A 17,871-nucleotide genomic window follows, 5' to 3' on the forward strand; every position below is an offset into this window, starting at 1 on the left:
CATAGTCTCTGCTATTGGCAGAATGAGTGTGGGAAGATAAAAGCCTCTGTGGTGAATGTGAAGGTTGGAGGGAACAAAATGAAGCGTTGAGAAAAAAACAGACCCCCAGGCTTTAGAAAATGTCAAGCGGAGTGGTTTTATTTGCATTTTACCTTTGTACATTTTATTTGACATACATTTAATACACCTACATTTAAAATGACTAAAATGAACGAGGCACAAAAAATATGATTTCATCATACTTTTCCCAATTCAAAATGAAGGCATTTGGAACCACGTGGGTTTTGGCGTGAATCGCACAGACCACCCAATAACGCATTTGCGAATCATGTTGCCTGGCATTTTGAAGAAAGTAGACATTTAAGGGTGTGGGGTAAGGGCAAAACAAAAATAAATAAAAGTTGTGTAAATAAGTCCCTTGGGCTAAATATTGGCACATAGAATAACTCAAATTGAAATAATCATAAACCTATAAGCGTCAAACTGCTAGACGTCTGCCTTCACAGTAGCACCAGCATACACAGGACAACCTAATCCCATGTACACTAAAAGAAAACCTTGCAATTTCAATTAAACTTGGCTTTAGACTCAAATGTCCACAATAACAGCAATGTTCATATATTGATTTAAGTGCAATTGTTGCAAACTTTGTTTTCTTCGTGCACAACCAGAATAAAACAAACACGTACCATACCATTACCTTAAAACATACAACGCATGGAAAACGAAAGCGTTCGTAACAAATGGCACATGGTTATTCCATCTGATAACTGTCAGGACAAAAAAACAAAAACACTCAATGATAACAAAATGCAGACATCATTGTGTGACCAGGTTGTTCACATGTTATTGAGCTCCAATAGAGTCTGTTCCAGCATCTGGTTCATTTCAAGATTTTCTTCTTTAGCATGTGAGAGCTTCTCTGTTAGAACATCAAGCAAAAAAGGCATTAATATTAATGCAAAGCATGTAGGACATACCATGCAGTGGGTTTCTTGAGACAGTCATAAAAACCCAGTTGTAATAACAAGACATTCTGTCTGTGGGATATCATGCATCACCGGTCAATAGTAATGAATTTCACACAATAAACGCATGCTTTAAATGAATAAATACATGTAACTAGCTGACACTGAATATAGATATACTCGATATACACTTTATACTGTATTGTATATAGAGACAGTTATAGTCAAGTGCTGACTCTTGCATAAAGCAAAATGGCTTTGGAAATCATCCTGATTATCTTAGTAGCCGTTAAGGATACGCACGCTGCCTTCAAGTCTGAAAGTTGTAATTACGAAGATGCAATTTTTTGCTCCCGACAGAAATGGGACGTTAGTGCATCACAAAGAATATGCACATTGCTTGCAAAGTGGCACTTTCACAAGGAATTATGGGAAATGTAGTTGCTGTGAAATCTCGTCACCTGACCAGCACCACTTAATCATTAACAATTATAAATCAATATCTTTTTTACATGCATCTGCAGTTGCGACATTGCGGTGGCGCCATCGCAAGCTCATCTCATAAAAACGATTTCAACAGGGCTTGAAGGCAGCAAGAAAATCCTCCGGCCACAAACATTCAAGCACAAAATTCACATCAGACACCATTCAGAAGTTCACACTAGTTATAGTCCTCATTCAAAGCCATTCTTAGCTCATTAGATAGAAGGCGGTTTCTCTCCAGTTGCTGGTAGAGACGGTCTACAGGAGCAGTCAAGGCAGCAGGTTAAGAAAAGGGAGAAAGAATAGTGTGAAATAGCAAGACGGACAGTAGAGCAGATCAAGGATGCAGAAAAGTTAGTTTGCATTGGTTGAAACACTGAAAGGCACACGTCACAGATTGAAACAAACCTTAAAGACTGGAGGAAAGTTCTCATCGGAGGACTTTTTCAGGAGGTCATAGCTAGTGTTTGTAAAGGTTAACATACCGGGGCAATATTTGAGTTTAAACTTGCATACCTCTGGAGAACATGTAAACAGTAGATTAGGATCATAGAGGGAGCTCTGAGCAAACAATAACATGGTGGGACAAATATCAGGGGTTCTGCCTGATCTTTAGTTCAAATGCTCAAAACCCTTTCACAAAATTCTAGAATTTTTCAAACCACACACTAAAATGAATTTGAAACTATATAACTGTAACAAAATAAAATGCAAGGATATGACATCACTTATTTTGCTGACCAATTCATAATTGTTCTAGAATCACTAGTAACCCGTTAATCCTATTCGCTCAAGTATCAAATCAACTTAATATAAATAGGTTTAAAAAGTCCAAGCGGGTTGCAATGCCAAGGGTTTCTTGGTAGTCAATAGCAAATCCAAAAGTGTCTAGAATATTGAAAAAATAATCTGATTGCAATAAACCCCTAAATAAAATATATTATAAATAACTTCATATTTAAAGATCCAAAGTATGACATTTAGCAGCATCTTGTGGTGAGGTTGAACTGGAACTAACGGCTCACTCCACCCCTGCCTTTCAAAGCACTTTCGGAGGATGACCGGGACGAAAATGTGTCATCACATTTTCGCTTCTTTAACGAAGGAGATAACGTATTTATAAAGAACATATTCTCTAGAGCGGTTTGTCTGTTTAGGGCTCCTAATAACGCTTCATTATGAAAGGTCTTTATACACCTCTGAACAAATATGTTTGTATATTACAATACTCTGTCAAAATATACTCCTAAAACTTAACTTCCTAACTTGTAACTGGGTCCTAGGACTTACAAGTGTTTTCCTTCCTTTCCCACTTACAATTTTATCTGCCTATGTTTTAGATCTACATGTTCTAAACTTAAACATAACCTTATAACATTTACATCACCAGACACCAACATGTGAACTGCACATCTTTGCTATTCATAATAATACACAACAGTGAATTTGACCTCTGTTGCTGGTACTTCTCTACTAGAAAACACAGAGTAACAGGTTATGTGCGTGGTTTAGGAAACAGAAGATACGGGTTACCTGTGTGGTTTAGGAAACAGAAGATACGGGTTATGTGCTTGGTTTAGGAAACAGAAGATACAAAGACTACCTCCATGAAGCTATTATAAACGCATGGAAATTTGAATGGGAGGAAAGGCTAAATTTGCCTAATATGTAAATGCAGGTAAACCGAAGTGCTTCGAAATGCTCCCCACATGTAGATGTCAAATTCAACGAATTCTCTTTGGTTTATAACATTTATATAATCAAATATGATGCCCACTGTCTACAGTGAGGGGAAAACTTTTTTGATCACCTGCTGATTGTTGATCAGTTGCCAGTTTACAAAGAAATTAAGGGTCCATAATTTATATGGTAGGTTTATTTTAACTGATAGAAACCAAATATCAACTAAAAAAAATCTGAGGAAAGAATGTATATAAAGGTAATACATTGATTTGCATTTCAGTCAGTGAAATAAGTATTTGATCCCCACCAAGCAGCAAGAATTCTGGCTCCACAGATTGGTTATGTGCCTATATGGACCACGGAAGAACCTTCTTAAAATGACAGAACTAATCAAAGTCAGTTTGTTATGTATATAAAAGATGCCTGCCAACAGAATCTTTATCTGTCATTTCAACCTCTCCACCACCATGGTCAAGACCAAATACGTTTCAAAGGATGTCAGGGACAAGATTGTAGACCTCCACAAACCTTGAATAGGCTACAGAGAGAAGCTTGGTTTGCAATTGGTTAATTTATTATTAGGAAATACAAAAAACTTGGTCTGGAGCTCCCTGCAAGATTTCCTCAAGATGGTTAAAGATGAACAGGAGAAAGGTTAAAGATCAGCCCAGAACTTGTCAGTGAGTTCAAGACAGTTGGGACCACAGTTAACAAGCAAAACATTGGTAACACACTGTCACAATAGATTGAAATCCTGAAGCACCCGCAAGGAAGTTTGACAGAAGAGGGTTTGGAGAAAGTGCTGTGGTCAAACAGGAAGAAAATGTACTCCTGTTTTTGGAGGGAGAGAATTGCTGGCTATGACTCCAAGAACACCATCCCTACAGAGAAGCATGGTGTTGGAAACATTATGCTTTTTCTCAACTCGGGTACAGGATGACTTCACCGGCTTGAGGGGCTCAGGGACGGGCCCATGTACCGAGAACCTCATCCACTTAACTAGACCACTGAAAATGGGTCGTGGATGTGCCTTTAACATGGCAAAGACCCGAAACATATTGCCAAGAAAACCAAAGAGTGGCTTAAGGAGAAGCACGTTAAAAGTCCCAGCCAGTCTCTAGACCCTAGGCCTATAGACAATCTGTGATAGAGGCTAAAACTCCAATTTGCTGAGCGACAGCCAAGAAACCTTATAGATATACAGAGGACAGGACTCAAATGTATCCTGACACATGTGCAAACCTGGTGAGAAGCTATCAGAAATGTCAGACCTCTGTGCTTGCTAACAAGGGTTTCAAAGTTATGTTTTGCTCGGGATCAAATACTTATTTCACTGACTGAAATGCAAATCAATTTATAACCTTTATAATCACAATTTTACCCTGACTGAGATATTCTGTATCAGTTCAAATAAACCTACCATTAAAAAAATATATACCCTTCATTTCTTTGAAAGCTGGCAAACTTACAAAAAAGCAGGGGATCAAATTATTATTTCCCCCACTGTATATTAACAATATGACACAGCCTTGAGCACCTTATTTCTTTATATGTATATTCAGCAACTAATTAAAGTAAAATTAAACAAGTGAACAGTAACAATGTTGCTATTCAATAAAAACGAATCCATGACTGCGGATCAATAATACAAATAAAAGCTCTGTGAGGAGGTCATAGTTGTGCTTTATCTTAAATAAAGCATGGCTATTAACCAATCAGCATCCAGGACCAGATACGGTTTTATAATGAGAAATCCATGACTTCCAGCGATTCTTGACTTTATTAGAGCCACATAGGACACACAAATGAACAGGAAACAAAATGACAAGGAAAAGATTTACATAGAAAGTTTAACTTAAAGCAGAGAATGAAGATTCTGTACAAGAGATGTGAAATAAAACACAATGGAGACGGGGAGGGCAAGAGTATGACAGGAAATGAGATGCCAGAAAAAGCGGAGAGATGCCGTTCAGCCGGGGGGAGGCGTCGTTGAAGTGATGCGAACGATTTATCTGCGCAGGGAGGGGAAGAAGTGAAAAAAGTGGTGATGGAAGAGCCAATCGTGGGACAGAATCTATCACCAAACAAAATAGAAAAGAGCCACTGCACACAAATTCTGTCATCGTAACTAACCCTCTTGTCATTTCAAACCTGTGTACCTTTGTTCCGTAGAACACAGATGATATTTGGAAGAATTGGTAGCCGAAAAGTGATGGCACCCATTCACTTCTATTGTATGGACACAAAACCATTGCAAGTCAATGGGTGCCGTCACTGTTCGGTTAACGGCATTCCACAAAATATATTTTGCGAAAGTAATCCAGGTTTACTGACAAGAGGGCTGAGTAAAGAGTCACACGCAAATCTGATATAGTTAAGTATCAGCAAGTGTATTCAAATATGCAGTGGCCAAAAAGCGGACTTGCGTGGCTGACTTACCAAGCAGCGCTTAGTAATATCCGAAAAAAAAAACTAACATAGCATCAACATTAAACATGATGCAAAGATCCAAACGGCAGGCTTTGGGCCTGTCTTTTCAGAAGACGGCCTTGTTAGCAGCACATGAATTAAAATCTTTAGAAATGGACAAGTGAAAAGAAATCACACAGAAAATACAGAAAATCCATAACATGCACTGGGGTTAAGACTTAAGGGATGCAAGTAAGGCTGGGCTGGGTTCAATGTTCCTATATTGCGAAAACTGTCCTTTATCATTTGATATAGATTTGATCTCAATTATAAATGCTGCTACATAGTCAAAAATAAAACAATATTGTGGTTTATGGTTGTTTTCTTTCTTGCCCAGCCCTAGCACAGCATATACTGAATAACTAAATTAACTGAACATATGAGAGTTAGAAGCTATTTGTTCCTCCACAATTTCTTGAACAAGGTAACAATCCGAAACCACACAAAATAAATTCCACAACATAAGAAAAAGAGCTCCTATCCACTGCTTCTACAAGCCATGGTGCCTGCGGTGGAACACCCAAGGGTGAATTTGCTATACCCAAATGACCTAACTTGAATAACAGTAAAATGAACCATGGTTCTTGTAGAATCACAGAGATAGCAGACGGTTTAAAACAGAAAACTATCGCAGTGAGTGAATGAAAGGAACAAGACCACATTCAGAGAGGGCATGAGATGTGGGATTATGGGTAATGGGGTGGGGCATAAGCACATGCCAAGGGTGAATTACATTGATGTCATGTCGTTGAGAGCGTGGTCGAGCTCCTCGCTGATGGCTTTGTACTTGAGTTTCTGGGAATACAACTCATCTATTGGTGTGTTTTGGTGGAGAGGAGGGTGGACAGGGAGGGAACGGGTGTGGGGATAAAAAGAAGTGCAGAAATGAAGCATCCAGTCCAGCAGCAAGACAGGTCCAAGTGAACAGAGAGACAGACACCAAGACAGTGACATGAAGATAGTAGGGAAGGAAAGAAAAAATTAGGTTATAGTGGAATGGAGAATAAATAAAACAAGAATATAATAAGTCTTCATACAATGGCCTCCACAGATACACTACGATATACAGACTGACAAAGTCAAACGATTAGTCACATCTTGAAAAAAGTGTGTACTATACATATTCATATTGTTTTAATAAACAGATATGTACACATAACACGTAAACATATTTAGGAAATATTAACATTTTTAATTTTCATTACTCTTCTCCAAACTTTGAATAGGACCTCTTCGCTTGTGTTTCATAGAAGTTAGTCGTACAAGTTTGACCAATCCAGAACGAGTAAACGATAATTTTACTTTTGGGTGTAATATCCCTTTAAGACATCCCTGTAACTGATGTTTCTCTGATCAGAACCAACACAATGACATAGTGCAAACACTCTTATCCCCGTCATGATGGCCTTATGAAAATTAATTTAGGCTTGTGTAAACCCAAATAAGCAGGACAGGCGAACATCATTTAACACCACCTCATAAAATCCCGGACCAAACAGCCCTGGTATCATCTCGCAAAACAATGAAAACTCTGTCTGTGCATCTGAACAATGATCTGTCTTTTCTAAAAACGTAATGCCTGAATGAATAAGAGTCGAAAGAAGGCCAGCGGAGCAAAAGGTTTGAGAAACAGTAGTGACAGTAGTGAAATGTGAGGTTAAAAGCATAACGTATGTATGAATGAGGCCATGAAATGAAACCATTGAGAAATTAGAGTGAACCAAACCATACCTTCAAGGTCATCGATGGTCTTCTCAAGCTTGGCGACTGATCTTTCAGAAAACTCGGCGCGGGTCTCAGCCTACAGAAAAAGTGTTGTCATTCAAATATTTCAAGCAAACCTTAAACACACGCATGCAAAGACACGCATCCGCTCGCACACAATAACAGACAAGGATCGGTGTGATAGCATCTACCACACAATGTAGAGAAAATGTGATTAATTGAGAAGAGATTTCACCACAGTAGATATATTTGTGATACTATCAGCCAGCAATAGTGCTTTACATCTTTATCTCAAGTGCGGCCACAGGAAATGTGCTCATCGGCTATTACAATGGCTTTAAATCTAAATCATGCAGACAGGAAGTGAAATTGAATTTCATTCGTATTATTTGTCCATTAAATATAATAGTGAATATTACGGGAAACTAAAATGTGACATTGTGATAAGATGTTGGTCATAAGTGGCCAATGCTTAATATAAACACGACTGAAGTCCTCGGATAAAGATCTGCACATCTCACCTCCTTCAGTTTATCGGTCAGGACCTTGATCTCCTCCTCGTATTTGTCCTCCTTCTGTGAGTACTGTAGGAATCACAAGAACAAACGTAAAGACCCAAACCAGCACACCGACCACACAAACCACTTCAAGGAACAATAACAGTTCCCCAAAGGTTTTATCTTACTATCATCTACTTACTATCACAATCAAATATTTGGAAATCAATGTGTGACTCTTAGAAGACCCACAAAACAACAATTTCAAATCGATGAATGTAAGTTACAAGATTATAACCATTCCTGCTGAAAAGACCAGCATAAGTATATCTTCCTCTTTCTTTGACCAGCATCACCTAGGCGGCTAACCATTTTCTGGCTTTCGTGAGGAAAAGCACATATGTTCTGGTCAACCAGCAAAATACATATTGGAAACATTGCCCTAACACCATGCAGGTCTAAAATAGTATACGCTCAATACGCAATAACCTCAATTACACAACTCTATCAATACATCAGCTTGATTGCAAAGATGGCTTCTCAACCTGGAAACATACTGGTTATCCCGGTTTGGTCAGGAGGAGGGGGTGGACTGTATGCCCGGTGCAAGCAGCACACCTACCTTCTCAGCCTGGGCTTCCAGGGACTTCAGGTTGTTGGTCACAGTTTTCAACTCTTCCTCAAGCTCAGAGCATTTGCTGGCGTTTTACACAAAGAACGCAGAGGCAGGTAAACACCAAGAGGAACGAAGGGAAAAGTAGAGGAAAAGGCCCAGAGGCAGGATGGATAGAGAAACACCAAAGGACCAGGAGAAGGGAGAAATAAACACAAAGACCCAAAAATCAATCAAAAATCTGGAGTGAACGGGTAGGGGAGCCAACAGCTCAGCAGAGATGTTGCACGGCGATGAAACCCAATCTATTTAACAGCAGCATGCAAGAAGCAAATTGCAGCATTCCTGCTTTGTTAGAAGGGCATGAACCCATTAGTGTCAAGATCTCAAGGGGACCCAAAAATTCACCCAGAAATGCATCATGTGGCATTCAAACGTTTGGAACAACATGAGATGTTTCATTTTGGGGTATAAGGGTAACAAAAAGAGCCTGAAATAGCCAAATATATAACTGTAGTCATGTTACACACTACTAATCCTTAACACAAACGGATGCAACGATCGGATTCTCATATCTTGTTGGGGACATCACCCTGCATTTCTGAATGATGGTTTCTTACACAAAAACGATGCGCAGAAAGCCGGAGAAACGGTGTGTTAGGGTACGACAGGGCACATGAGGTCAGGAAGCAGAGGAGATTGTATATGCGAGCTAACGATTCATGTGCAGTACCTGTTCTTCTGATGCTTTTGATGACTTATAGCTTTGGTCCAACACCCTGACCTCTTCTTGTAATCTTCTGAGACGTCTGTTAGTGCGTGCAGGGGCGCAAGGCCGTTCCAAAAAAAGGGCATGCAAGTTAGCGGAGCATGCAAACAAAAATAACCAAAACAAAGGGATGTGAAGCAGGAATTAGGTATTAGCTAATATGGGAGTCATACGTCTAGGGGGCACACAAACACACAAGCACAACACTCTCAATGTTAAATCAACAAATAGTGTGTCCGGTCCCAAATTGCGTGTTTTGTTTCCAAGCTGGTCCAAAAGGTACACAGAACAGTTACGTGGAACGCGGTCATTTTGGGTCTCATTGTTACTCATGTTTTTAAAGCATTGGTACTGCAAATGTTGAAATAACCATTTAGCTGAGCTCATTAACAAAGTGACCTATAAGAAGGTGCTGGGGCGGGGCATGCATCTGCATCACCCCATTACCTTTTAAGTGATAGTTCACCCAAAATTTTAAATTCTGTCATCATTTACCAACCCTATTGTCATTTCAAGCCTTTATGACTTCTACATAAAAGATATTTTGAAATGACAGGAGGGTGAATAAATAAAAAACATCTTTATTTGTGGGTAAACGGTCACTTTAATGTGACACAAACCAGTCACAGATCTCTAAGAAAATCCTGGAAGTGTTAAACATCCATTTAACTTAAGAACCTCTGGAGCGACTAATGTTAAGAAATAACATTATGTAAAATACTACTAAACGTAGAGAATGACGAATTTTTGTCCAGGCATCAAAGACTATTTCACTCCACATTTGTTTCTGAATGCACCCGGCGTGTGCGGCTCAACAGAGCCTGAAAGGTTGTGCGTGTGTGTGATTCAGGCATGTGCATGAATGTATGTGTATAGGGTTTAAAGAACATGCAATGGGCTGTAAGAACACCCCGTACCCCTCAGACAGCTCGGCACGTTCTTCTGTACGTTCCAGCTCACCCTCAACGATCACCAGCTTACGGGCCACCTGCGCACACACACACATCAGATGCGACAATTACACACTGCTGTTCTTAAACCCAATTACACATATGAGAATCACTTCCTGTTCATACAAAGGAACTTAACACTCATTAATACTAAAATACAACACGTCTGTAAAATGTTCATGCATCTGGTTCACACTTTATGTGCGAAAGGTCATGTGACTCGGGTTGGGCAGGAAGTGAGTGCTTTTATTTTCTCGTGTGTGGCCTGATGAAACTTGCCTCCTCATATTTGCGATCAGCCTCCTCAGCGATGTGTTTGGCCTCTTTGAGCTGGATCTCCTGGATCTCCATCTTCTCCTCATCCTTCATTGCCCTGTTCTCAATGACCTTCATGCCTCTAGAGATGGAAAAGGAGAGGAGATATAAATGTGACCAAGGAACCCATCTTCAACATTATTCAATCAAGATCAATATCTTGCCTCGAATCGCACAAAATTAGTCAGTTTGGCGTCTTTCAGTTCAATTTAAACCGTTATTTTCAAAACCCTTTTGGTTTCCTGTGTTGTCAGAATAGTCGGTTGTCAGAACAGATGAATGGGGAATGGAAAACTGTGCAATGTGTTTGCACTTAACCATACGAGCAGGTCTCAGTACAGAGTGGCTCTATGTTGGGACAGAGGGCTTCTGTGTGGGGAAACAAAGGAAGGGAAACGCAGCCTAGTGCCTTTACAAATTGCTGTTTATTCAGGGAGCCGATGACTCTACGTAAACAGCTCACGTCAGTTGTTTATGTCAAAAACAGCATCGACGATACACACAACTACACCCTTCAATGCTTTCGAGCAAGTGTCCAATCAATGCTTTACTAAGTAAAAACAAACACAAAGTTACAACTACAACAAAGCTCATGAAGGCTAACCAAAGACACAACCTTCTGCTTTGCCCTCAAGTTCATGCTGTAGACAGCAGTATTTCAAGGACATTAAACACTAGCAAAGTGTCCAAACAATGACATTCTAAAAAAACAATTAATTGCTTTATGGTGTTTGTAAGTCATCTGCTAAATGCTTCAATGTAAACTGAAGAAAATAGAAAACAACTTGAACATGTCAAAAAACTTTTTACGTACTGATACTGAAATAAAATATTTAATATTAAACAACACCTATGATTCCGTTACCCTTCAAACTGAAATTGATTTCATACTGAAATCAAATCAAAATATCCGAAAACACGTCAATTTCGCAAAAACTTATACTAGCAAGCTGTTTTCAGGCAATTTGACAAAAGAATATTTCGCATTTACTTCGCAGTAGGTGGCAGTTTCCACTTCTAAAGTTGATTCGAAACTCTCCATAAAACCCAAAGTTGTTGTTTGGCAAGAATGACTAATGCAACTGAAATTAAATTTTCAACTTGTTGTAAGAGCGTTTATGTAAATGTCATAATTTTTTATATTGACATTTAGAAAATAATGCATACGTTTTACGCATATCTGTAATGGAAACCCAGCTAATGTGTACAAAACACTCATGAAGGCTAGCTTAAAACAGTCCCACACATCGATCCGCAATGATGTTCTTTAAAACATTTGTCCAGTCAGTGCCTCTCTAAATAAAAACCAAGGCAAACTATTTGTAAAAAACATCACAACTAGGTTTACGAAATCCTCACGAAAGCGACCGTTATAGGCGATTAGCAAATTTCAAGGACTTCCCTCGACACACACACACAAACAGTCTTTATGCAGGCGACCAGATGCAGTGTAGACTAGGAAGTGGTAGCATGTTGTCACTTCAATAGCAACACAACTGTGGAGCTTGCACACAGCAACCGCATTTACTGCGAGATGGGGGAGGGACATCACTTCAACTGACATGTTCTGCATGAGTGAAGCGGGCTTACAGTCCTGCAGGAAAGCACACTTGACTGAACACTACCACACTTGAGTATAAATCGTGTGACGCCCCTTCCATTTTTCAGCCGCTAAAGGGATATCTCATCCAAAAATTTTAATCTTTAATTTACTCAACCTCAAATCGTTTCAAGCCTGTATACAATCATTTGTTTTGCTAAAAAACGATATGCAGGAAATCAAACAGTTCTGGGGCACCATTTGACTCCTATAGAAGTTATTCTTTTTTATTAGTCAATATTTCCCCAAAACTGTTCGGGATCCAGCATACTTCCAAACATTTTCTGTTCGGCAGAAAGAAATGTATACAGGTTTGGAGTAAAAAAATGTAATGTACGCTGTACTATCCCTTTAATAAATCACCCCTTTGACATCACTGCGTGTTTTTGGCCACTGCAATGTGCAATTTGAAGAGAATTATATTGACCTCTCGCTCTCATCTGCAGCCTTCTCAGCCTCCTCCAGCTTCTGCAGAGCCGTGGCCAGACGCTCCTGTGCGCGATCCAACTCCTCCTCAACCAGTTGGATACGTCGGTTCAGGGAAGCTACATCAGCCTCAGCCTTGAAGAACAGAAGAACCAGAGTCAGACCAAGATTGACATTTGCAATGCTTTTAACCATCATATGTAGATTTTGATGACAGTGTACTTGGACCCAAATGCTACTCCACACTCACTAGCTTCCATTAAGACCTACTCTGCCGGAACGATTCCTTCTGCTGTACAGTAGTTGCGCACACACCCTATATAGGACCTAATGGATGAGAAAGCCTGGGCCTTTGGATCATTACCAGCCACAGGGACAACATTAACAGGCTGTGGCAGCTCCCAATAGACCTACATAGATTATACCGTCAAAGGCCAAATGCATGACCAGTGGAGAACTACAGGCCGTTTGTGGGAAATATAGAAGTATGCTAATAATTCTGATGATTATAATCAAACCACATTCTATTTAGCATGCTGTGTTCATACTATTTGGTCATGTTACTTTCACAGATTTTACATTGAATGTCAAACATCAATGTAAAGCAACTCTAAATGTAAAATCAATTAAGGCAAAGTCTACCATGCATTTGAGAAGTAACATGCATAACAAAACGCACACCAAAGGGCACTACATAGGGGCAAAGTGCATCTTATAGTCGAGATATGGAAAACTAGAAAGCAAAACTGATAGCCTTAGCAGCACACTAAGCTACGTCGCATGCTAAAGCTCCCCAGGCGTCTCGAGCAAAGAAAAGCCTAAACCCAATGTCACGTACACACTACAAAACTGCCCGTGTTTCCTGCAGTGACTGTGCGTGCTGTTTTACAGACCAAGGTGAGCCCGACGTGTCAGGCCATATAAGGCAAACTGCTCTCAAATGAGAGAGTCCACACAGCCCGAGGCAGCAATACATCGTCCATTATTATAACAAACCCACTACAATATAGGCGACACGAACAGGTCTGTCCAGCATCACTCCTGACGCGCTGCAAGGATATTAGGTTTAAAATAATACACCCGGAAACTCTGGCCTCCAGAAAATGCGTGTGTATCAAACGGAGACTGCAAGAAGTTAAAGTTAAATGATGATACCACCCTCCCGTTTGATCGTATTCACAAATAGTGCGCAGATACGCCGTAAACGATCTCAAAGTTTTGGGTAAAAGCAACACGGGGCTTGGTAATGTTTTTGTAATGGCCTGTATGTGCACCATTTGCATGTGCAACTTCATATCACCTCGGTGCTTCATTTAATCCGTTTATTCTGCACGTAATCCGACAGAATTCATAGATTATAAAGAGACGGTGAGATATATTTAGCAGTTTAACAGGCTGCGCACAGCGGGGCGGCGGAGGAATTCCGCTACGTAAATACCGCACATCCCGGTACGCGCACGGTCGTATAAACGCCATGGAAATTTCACACATTTGTTAAAATGAAACATTTCCATCAGATGTTCTGGGTTATGACGTTACGATGCCGCGCGTTACATTTTAAACACGCGCTCGTTACTTTGTATCATTCGGCGCTCTCACCGCTTCTCTTGCCTTCCTCTCCAACGCCAACTCCTTCTGCAGTTTCTCGGCTTTCTCTTCAGCACCGTCCGCCTGCTCTTGCAACAGTTTTATTTTCCGTTTCACTGCCTCCAGCGATGTGGCCGCCATTATTGTTCTATTAGACTACTAAAAGGCTTGACTTTTGTGCGTTTGAGGTGGATGCGGAGCACAGAGACGCTGATGCCCCTGATGCGTGTGTAGGAGGACGCGGAGCGACGCTTACCGATCACACCGGAAGTAAGCATGTTTTCATAGGCGAGCCTTGAGCGACGTCATTACCATAAACTAGGGATTATCTACACGTTTTCTAAAATGCTTTCATTGTTTTATACGAGATTTACAGACGTTTGTGATTAACGTGACGAGAACGAAAAAATAACATTATTATTGTTTTAGTTCAAATGTTTATTCTCTGGGGTTAAGACGTGTGGCGTGTTTACGTCATTCACCTGCAGAACACCTGAATCTAGTCATCAATATCCTAATGGTTAATTGGCTCGATGCTTGGGGTGCTGATGCTGAAACAGCTGCTTTATGAGGAAAGGTTGTAAGGGGAGGGGGCTCATTGCACTGGGGCCGAACTTACACTGTCCTGTAGTGCCCTCTAGGGGTTTTATTACAGCAGAACTGCCTTCGTATCGTATTTCCCCTAATAACTAACCGGTGCTTTAGTTGGAGTTTTAAATGCATTCATTTTTATTAATTTTGTATTATAAATATTGAAATACACTCGAGCTAAACATTTTTTAAATAAACATGTTACTGTAGTTCCTTCATAGCGCACAAGGGGGCCCTCCAAGTGCGCGCTAGCCAACGTGGGGACCATACAAAGCTCTATGCGCGTGAGAGATAATACACATGCATAAAACGACCCGAGAACGTGTCATTGTGTTTAGAAATGCAAAAGTAAAGGTTTAATACATGATAATATTATGCAAAGCTATATATAAAATCTTTCATATGTTTTGAAGAATTTGTCAAATGACTTAAATTTGTCGCAAAGCAATGCATATTTAAATATTGAAGACTTTGTCCATTGCTGTCTATTCGCGCAACAAAAGTAAAACCATTACATTACATATACATTATAAATTAAAATAGTGAGCCAATTTAAATGAAGGATTTCAGTCGTTCTCGGTGCATGGCTACTGAAGGGCAGAGCCCAAGATGTTGACCATATAAAGCACTAGGCTAAATATAACAGCCTGTCTGCATACACTCTTGTGTCTTGGAAGGCTTGTCATGTAATTTAAATCCTTGCTCTGAATCTTGTTTTATACGTGTACGCACACGACTACTCCATGTTTGGTCAAAAGCATGTGGATTGTGTAGATCTCAGTTGCCATAGCTTAAAAAAAAGATTTTACGGGACGGCTTGCCCCATGACGTTTGCTTAGTGACTCGCAGCGCGAGAATCTACAATACTGTAGGTGACATGACGTCACACGCCCCCCCCCCCCCAAATAGACGACCCTTTTAATGGTGTTTCTTCTGCACAGCAATGAGATCAAAATAAAAATCGCTTAGGTCTTCTGCTTCTCACATTTTTATCCTGAGATAAAAACCCTATATGTATTTCATCTGGGGTTTCAGAAGAGACGTCAACGCTGTGCTCAGATTCATTAGGGCAATATTGTAATATGAACTCAACTAAATTCTTCCAAGATCAAATTATCCAGACTACCAACATACATTTATTTATACCTCTTACTGAAACACCTGTCTCATTTGGGTCTATTTGTGGTTTATTACCATTTGAGAAAGAGCTGACACTCAATGTCAAGTCTCTTAAACTTTGAAAGCGCAAATTATGAGCAATACACAACAAAACAAACACACGCACAAATGACACGTAGATGAGTGGCATGCCAAAAAGTGTCAGAGAGAAGATGCGTGACTGCGGTGAACTATGCTCCCCATACTCACATCTGCGGCTTTCTTCTCAGCCAACTCCAGTTTCTCCTGGGCATCTTTAAGAGCCTCGGAGTATTTGTCCAGCTCGTCCTCTGTGCCCTTCAGTTTCTTCTGCAGTGCTACGAGGTCATCCTCAAGCTGCGTGCGTTTTATTGATTGATCGACAGCAAAGTGCGGGAAGCAGTGTGCGTGCGTGGTGTGCGCGCATAGGGGCGCGCGTGCACATAGACGGACAGAGGAAGAAAAAGAAAGAAGTTAGGAAGATTCAGAGAGTGAAATACCTGAGTAGCGACTTCATCTGAGGCCAGGAGCTTTTCCTCGACGCTCTGGTATTCCTCGAGCATTTTATCGCGATCGTCCTCGGTTACGCGTAACTTCTTTTCCAATTGAATTAGTTCGTCTTCTAACTACACGTGCATAAATGACAGGTTGGATGACACATGAGGTGAATCTTTATTCGTGCTCATTATTTTACTCAATGAATGAAAAAAAACTCGTCTGGTCACTTTTATTGTAAACTGGAAATTAACCATTGTTGAAGTAAAGTAAGCGCATATTTTCAGGTTTTATTTGAAGTAAAATCAGATAAACCACACATTAGCTATGGTCAAAGGACATTAACAATATTTTACTATTTGTAGAAAAAACAACACTGATCATTCTATCAAAAACATTGCTACACTTTTACTACACATTGGTGAATTTGGGACACTAGTGGGATACCGAAAATCCTGAATATTTCTGCTCCATTATAAATTATAGTCAAATTAAATCAAAGGGTTAAATAAAATCTATCTTGATCTGAATTGCTGTCGTGAAAGTGCTAAAAGTGTAAACCTGGACACGTTTCATACGCATGCTCCTTATGCTGTTGTTATCTTCCTTTACTTTAATTCCACTCGGGCGTTGTAATAATCCATTTAAATAAGCAGTGCGCGCAATCGGCGCACGTTACGGAAAACTGTTTAAAAGTCCTCAAATAAACTGCAGACCTGTTTGCTCCTGTCCTCCGCCGCCTTCTTATCGCTCTCGGCCTGCTCAGCTCTGTCCAAGGCGTTCTCCTTGTCGAGCTTGAGCATCTGCATCTTCTTCTTGATGGCATCCATGGCTGCTTACGGGTTGGTTTGCTCGGATAAATTTCCCTGGAAAAAGCACAGAGGAACGAAGGTCGGATACGCACACGCGTCTGAACCGATCCGAACTGAGCGCAGAAGCTGGAGTGCGAGCGCTCGCTCCTGAGCGCGCTCTCAAATATGTACTTTGACGGGAGGGGTGAGCGAATTCCTCGGGATATTCAATACTTTTTTGGAAACAGCCGCATTGGTTTGCTTCTCCATGCCCCGTGTCTTTTTTATGGATCTGGTTGGCGATTCGCTGTTGTGCGACATTTGACCGATTATATGTCTATATAAGGGGCGTGATGGGCAAGGCGAAGTCCTGAAGACGTCTTAACAAAGTTTTAAGCAGGACCAGTTCCTGCGTTCAAGAACAGGCGGAGCTCAAAGCAATGGACCATGACACGTCCCGTGGAAACAAAGGAGAAACATCTAACTCAGAACAAAACTCAGTTCTTCTAACCAATTTTCAAACGCGGTAGTAGATTCTTGGGGGTAGTTGAAGGACCATTTTGTCCAAACATTAAGCCAAATGTTCTAAGGAAAAAATCAAAACGTATCTCTTACCCTTTCATAGTTTTTACTACAACGATCCCTTTGTGCACAGAAAGATTTTGTTTTAATAATAACCCCAAAAAGAACCCTTTAGCAACCTTTATTACATTTTTAATATTTTACCATTTTTACTTTATACGTTTTCCACAGGAGTGAGTATTTATGTGAG

The 17,871-nt window shown here is 40.3% G+C and overlaps 1 protein-coding gene across 14 annotated transcripts; it reads right to left on the reverse strand.

Moving 5' to 3' along the window:
• Positions 1 to 114: 114 nt before the first annotated feature.
• Positions 115 to 17,438, reverse strand: tpm1 (tropomyosin 1 (alpha)). Of its 14 annotated transcripts, XR_013786282.1 has the most exons (11): positions 17,025 to 17,415; positions 16,045 to 16,170; positions 12,500 to 12,633; positions 10,437 to 10,554; positions 10,125 to 10,195; positions 8,448 to 8,523; positions 7,850 to 7,912; positions 7,335 to 7,404; positions 6,337 to 6,415; positions 4,771 to 5,146; positions 457 to 4,699 (listed from the first exon to the last, which is right to left on the reverse strand). XR_013786282.1 is itself a non-coding variant. In XM_079450433.1 (10 exons), the coding sequence occupies exons 1-10, from the start codon at positions 17,136 to 17,138 to the stop codon at positions 840 to 842; spliced, it is 855 nt and encodes a 284-aa protein (XP_079306559.1). In that variant the 5' UTR covers positions 17,139 to 17,262; the 3' UTR covers positions 115 to 839. The 14 variants fall into 14 exon arrangements, 13 of the variants coding, with proteins under 13 accessions (XP_079306559.1, XP_079306563.1, XP_079306562.1 ...); XM_079450433.1 differs by lacking the exons at positions 4,771 to 5,146; positions 6,337 to 6,415 and adding an exon at positions 16,401 to 16,439 and having other exon boundaries at positions 115 to 922; positions 16,045 to 16,131; positions 17,025 to 17,262; XM_079450437.1 differs by having other exon boundaries at positions 118 to 5,146.
• Between the last annotated feature and the right edge of the window lie 433 nt (positions 17,439 to 17,871).

The sequence above is a fragment of the Barbatula barbatula genome (genome assembly GCF_947034865.1).
Source record: "Barbatula barbatula genome assembly, chromosome: 25".
NCBI lineage: Eukaryota > Metazoa > Chordata > Actinopteri > Cypriniformes > Nemacheilidae > Barbatula > Barbatula barbatula.